Here is a 5,896-nt window from a genome sequence, read left to right on the forward strand (position 1 = left end):
TCCTCTTCTCAATCAAAGACGCGCATTTCCGCCTGTGAACAAACATCACCCTTAAGAAACACTATGCCAAGATTACAGGTAGGTAGCCGTGTTGGTCTGAGTCGAAGCAAAAAAAAAAAATTCCTTCAGTAGCACCTTAAAGACCAACTAAGTTTATATTTTGGTATGAGCTTTCGTGTGCATGCACACTTCTTCAGATGCACACGAAAGCTCATACCAAAATATAAACTTAGTTGGTCTTTAAGGTGCTACTGAAGGAATTTTTTTATTTTACTATGCCAAGAGTTGAGGCAGGGTACTGTCAGTACCCAGGTGGCGCTGTGGTTAAACCACTGAGCCTAGGGCTTGCCAATCAGAAGGTCGGTGGTTCGAATCCCTGTGACGGGGTGAGCTCCCGTTGCTTGGTCCCAGCTCCTGCCAACCTAGCAGTTCGAAAGCACGTCAAAATGCAAGTAGATAAATAGGAACCGCTACAGCGGGAAGGTAAACGGCGTTTCCATTGTGCTGCTCTGGTTCACCAGAAGCGGCTTTGTCATGCTGGCCACATGACCTGGAAGCTATACGCCGGCTCCCTTGGCCAATAATGCGAGATGAGCGCGCAACCCCAGAGTCGGTCACGACTGGACCTAATGGTCAGGGGTCCCTTTACCTTTACTGTCAGTATAGTTAAAAAAATTCCTTCAGTAGCACCTTAAAGACCAACTAAGTTTTTATTTTGGTATGAGCTTTCGTGTGCATACGAAAGCTCATACCAAAATAAAAACTTAGTTGGTCTTTAAGGTGCTACTGAAGGAATTTTTTTTGTTTTCGACTCAGACCAACAGAAGTATAGTTAAAGCTATGGTTTTTCCAGTAGTGATGTATGGAAGTGAGAGCCATGTGAAATTAAACGGTGCGCGAGGGCTACACTGGGCAACCCTAGCTCAAGCAAGACGTGTGCACACCACGGACACCCGCCTATTCATGCTAAACGAGCACAAGGCCGCAGCCTCCTGCAAAACGTGGCTGCAAACACGCAGGAGCCACGACGCTCCGCAGCGCACTCTTCTGACCACTGCAACCTTCCCCCGCCCCCTCCATCAGAAGCGCTTGAATGGCTGAACTGCAACGACGCCACCCTCTCCCCTCCCGGCGATTGGGTATGCCGGTTTAGAACGAGAGGTGATCGTTGGCTGAGCTGCCCGTCTCTCTCTTTCTCCCTCGCTTTCCCCGCCCCCGGGCCCGCCTCTTTTTCCCCTAAAGGCGTCACGGGACTCCGCCAACCCACCGCTTTCCTTCCCCTGATTCCCGCGCGAAGTGACGAGATCGGCGACGGCAAGGAGCATGATTCACTAAGCCAGAGGAGGAAGGTGGGGGCGAGAGGGGGTTAAGCGGCGAAGGACGGGCTCTCGCGCTTCTGTCGCGCGGTGCATGTCGGGAGACGGAGCAGCGCTCTCTGCGGCCAGGCAGGAGGAGTCAAGATGGACGCGGGATTCTTCCGCGTAAGTGCTAAGGCCGGGGTGGAAAGCAACGGCGGCGGGAGGGACGGGGAAGAGGCGGCGGCTGGAGGGAGGACGGCGTAGGGGGTCGCCAGTGTCCTCTGTCCCCGGACCCCCGCCTGACGCGAGCCAGGCCGGCCCTTTCTCTTCCCCTCCCCGTGTGTAGAGCCGAGGCGGAGAAAATGGCGGCGGCGCGCGGCTGCTTTCCAGCGCGAGGCAGAAACGCGAGGGGAGGGGGCGAACGCAGGGAGGATTCTTCCTCCTCACGCGCTGCACCCCCTTTTTTGTCCATTCTATCTGCCTCTTTATTCCTCCTCACCGCCCCCGAAGCCGTCGTTCTTCTGGTGGCTTTTCCTTTTTGTCTCCCGCTGCCGCGAAACCATAGCCCGCCGACAGAAAGGAGGAAGCGAAGGGCCTTGAGGCGCCTGGGCCTCCCCACACCTTTTAAATTAATTCATCCCACATGCACCCTAGGTTTAGTTCTCAAGTAATATTAATAACCGTCCCTTCCTCCATTAATAGCTTTGAGGACGAATCGTCCCTTTCATTCTGATATGAACGGTTGGTCAATACGTTTCTGAAGCCTCAATATCCAGCCTATTCCCTCGTTTACCTCCCTCATCTCCTTCCTCCCCGCCCAATGCCCACCCTGCTTTTCTTTAGTCGATCTTGGAGGGCTTTTTCTTCTTGGGAAGTTGCCTTTGCTCTTTATGCACTTTTATATTTGCGGACTAGATAGAACTTGTTTTGTTAGACTCATGAATAGGGAGATTTAAGATAGATATGGAAACCATTGCATACATTTATGTACAGTATACGAATGTGTACATTTTTTTGCTCTGGACTAGCAGTGCAGAACAAGCGGCCTTCCAGATGTTGCTGGATTCCAGCTCCCACCGTTTTTGACCATTGACCATGCTAGCAGAGGTTGATGGGAATTACAGTCTGATAACATTTGTAGCGCCACAGGTTCCTCATCCCTGCTCTTGAAATATATAAAAATAATTGTCCAGTAGCACCTTAGAGACCAACACGGCTACCTACCTGAATCTAAATCCCTGCTCTGTAGTCTATGCTAATCATACTTCTTGGAGTCGATGCGTCTTGCACACAGATATGTACATCCACATACTGTACCTAATTTCCATGAGCTTATTGAAAACCCATGCATCTAAATGGGGATGGTAGAAATAGGGCCAAAAATTATTTGAAGTGAAAGAGATATCTGTAAATGTCCTGTGCAGAACTCTGTTAACAAACACAAGTACAGTACTTTGGTAACAAAACACTACTTTAACACATTTAGTCAGGAAATCCCTAATACTGATTCAGGAGTAAAAATGCAAGTCCATTTTTTAAGATCCAAGTGATAATTCCACTATGCAGCAGCAGATGAGTGCCTTTTCTGTTATTCCTGTGCTGCAAGAGAGCAGACAAAACACAATTAAGCATACACATGTGTGGGGTAAACTTTTTTGCTTTAGTTTTTGTCTTTTTGGTTAGCAGTGGAATGTTTGTGTAATATGCACCCAAATCAGTTGTTTTCAGATTTGAGGGGAGTCTTCCAATATCAGGTTGATTGCAGAGTAGAGCCTTTGAATGTGGAACCACTTCCATGCAGTTGAATTTCAGGAGCATGTCAGTAGTGACTGATATTATTATAGAAAAATTCCAATCTTCTGAAGTTTCGCTACCCTGAAATCTGATATGATGAAAAGCAGTATACTGTATAAACATTTACAAAAATGAAGAAATTTAATTAAAGTCTCCAGAAACTTTTGAAAACACTAGCCTTAGGCTATAACAGCAGTCCTGTTGCAGAATGTTAGGCTACCAACCTGTAGTAAAGGCAGCATGAGTTTCTGGACAAACTTGAATGATGTTAAACCTGCACTGGTGCCTGCTCCCCAGCATGGTAAACTAGAGTAAAAAATGATTCTAAGGTAGTGTATACGTAGTACAGTACATAGAGGCTCTGATACTACATCATCAGAGGCTCTGATACAGTATTATAGAGGCTCTGATACAGTACTACACCATCAGCATTGTCATAATGATTATTATATTTATATCCTGCCTTTATTCCACGGAGCTCAAGGCGGCATGTGTGGCTCTGTTCATTTATCCTTACAACAACCCTGTGAGCTCAACTTAGGCTGAGAGATAGTGACAGGCCCAAGGTCAGCCAGTGAATTTCATGGCCGAGTTGGAATTTTATCCCTGATTCCCAGTCCCTAGGCCGACACTGTTCACTGACTCTTTTTGGACTTTGTGATATTCTTGCACTGCCCTTAGATGGTGTTAGGGGAGAGAATTTTGGTCTCTACTAGTAAACTTTTTTATTCTATATTTTGAGGCGTTAAAGGCATTCTGGTGCTAGGTTTGAGGAGTCAGTCAGTTGTCTGATCAAATATTGTCAAACTGACCAGGTACTTGACCACTGATTCTTTGGCCATAATCAAATACAGTATTACACAACAGTGTTCTCGTAAGTGGCAGTCGATCTTTTAGTGCACCATGGGGTCATTTGATAGTGGTTACTTTCAAGTTCTACAGGAGTCACACATGCATGGACCTTGTTGCCAGGTACCTATTGCTCTGTAGCTGTATCCACAGTTTCCCCCCTCACAGATAAGTTATAAAATATAGTCTCTCCTATTAAATAGATAGATAACTATATTTACACAGTAACTGCACTGGTGAGAGAGTATTTCATTCATAAAATAAAGGAATTGTGAATATGCTTGGGACATAAAATAAAGGAATTGTGAATATGCTTTGTACTTTTTCCTTTGAAAAGAAACTCCACACAGAGTCCCAGACTTTGTGGACAAAAAGTGGAAATCATAACACAAGGAATCAGGAAAATAGCTCTTGCTTTCTAAAAGCATGATAGTGGTAACACACACTTAGGGCTAGGATGCCCATTAAGTTCTAAAGAATAACTTATGTGAACGGTACAGCCTGTACAGTATCTTTAAAGTCTTTGAGCACGCACAACATTCATTTTTAAACAGAAAACACATTCCAAAAAGTCCCAGAAGGTAACATGTTTTTGAGCACATTTATTGAGCACATTTTGTGAATGAAAAGCTTCCTCACCAATCCAGCTACTGTAAGCTTTCCAATCAAGTTTCATTAATATTAAATATTTTGTTTGATAAAGAGCTTCCTTGAAATTTTGGAAACCATGCCTATTTGGTGTTGTGCCCAATATCTTTTTTTATCCTTGGATTTTTCTGCTGCTGTAATTGATCTTCTGATTGTACAGGATGTTATGACCTGTTGTGTTTGGCATTTCAAGCAAACCCAGAATGTTAAAAGGAAGGTTGAAGCACATCTAGCATTACACAAAATATTTGCATGGTACCTAGATGGTCACTGGTGAACGATTAATCCTTATGTCCTAGTCTGAGATATGTTTTGCTAATCATAGAGTAACATACCAGAGCACCTGGTAATATAGTGGCTTTGTTCCAAGAGGTAATAATAAGCATCCAGCTTTTATGTTATCTAACCACATTGTAATAAAACATCTACTCTTTGAATTAGAGTTTTTCAACAGTTATCTGTTCTGCATATAGCTTTTAAAGACATACATGCAAGTATTGTTAGCTTCTGTGGTCTGCAAAATACTGGACTGTGGTTGTAACCAGTTTTGCTGAGTGTAGATTCATTGACATGAACTGACCTAAGATATCCATTAATTTAAATGGCTCTGTGTACCGTATGACTAACATTGGATACAAAACTCAGTTTTTAACCCTCCCACCCAACAAATCATTGGGGTTGCTGTAAATCGTAGCAGTTATTAGAAATACTTGTAAAGGCTGAACCGCTTCATATTCCATGTACATACTTATTAGCATTGGTCAGTTGTATTGTGGTTTTTCATCTCTTTCCTCATCCCCTTTAGTTTGTTTTTTTTAAATTGCATTTTACTTACTAAGGGATCCTATTATAATGAATGGGAAAGTACCCAGTGCCAATTCTTTTTTAAAAATGTGATATCAGTAAAATCTATTTTCTAATGTTTAACGAGGCATTTTGAAATGAACCATGAGTGAAGAGACCCATTGAAATCAGTGGACATCTAATAAAACTATGAATAATACTGGATTTTGCTCTATATCTTTGTACACTTTAAAGGGTGTATGTGATCCCAATAGGAAATAGGAATAGGACATGGATACTGTCAGAACATATGGTGCAAGGGGGATAAGGCCCAGTGATAATGGGATTTCTCTTTTTGGTCAGCTTTCTGTCATAGTGAATTGGTCCATTAACAGGTTTCTGAATGCAGTACAGTCAAACCTCGGTTTACACCTACCTCAGCGAGCGACCGCCGCGGACCCGGAAGTGTTTACATCCGGGTTCCGCGGCTTTGGATGCGCAGAAGCGATCTGCGCACAGGCGCT

The 5,896-nt window shown here is 44.0% G+C and overlaps 1 protein-coding gene across 17 annotated transcripts in view; it reads left to right on the forward strand.

Moving 5' to 3' along the window:
- Positions 1-1,437: 1,437 nt before the first annotated feature.
- Positions 1,438-5,896, forward strand: part of SRRM1 (serine and arginine repetitive matrix 1) — a 27,512-nt gene continuing 23,053 nt past the window's right edge. For all 17 annotated transcript variants that reach the window (XM_088672307.1, XM_088672312.1, XM_088672315.1 and 14 more), the window contains exon 1: positions 1,438-1,481. Coding sequence is in view for 12 of the 17 variants with exons in the window: in XM_035118186.3 (XP_034974077.1) it covers positions 1,461-1,481 (21 nt within the window). In the remaining 5 variants the exon portion in view is untranslated. The remainder of the gene's footprint in view (positions 1,482-5,896) is intronic.

Source organism: Zootoca vivipara, chromosome 6 (assembly GCF_965207765.1).
Source record: "Zootoca vivipara chromosome 6, rZooViv2.hap1.1, whole genome shotgun sequence".
NCBI classification, from domain to species: Eukaryota; Metazoa; Chordata; class Lepidosauria; order Squamata; family Lacertidae; genus Zootoca; species Zootoca vivipara.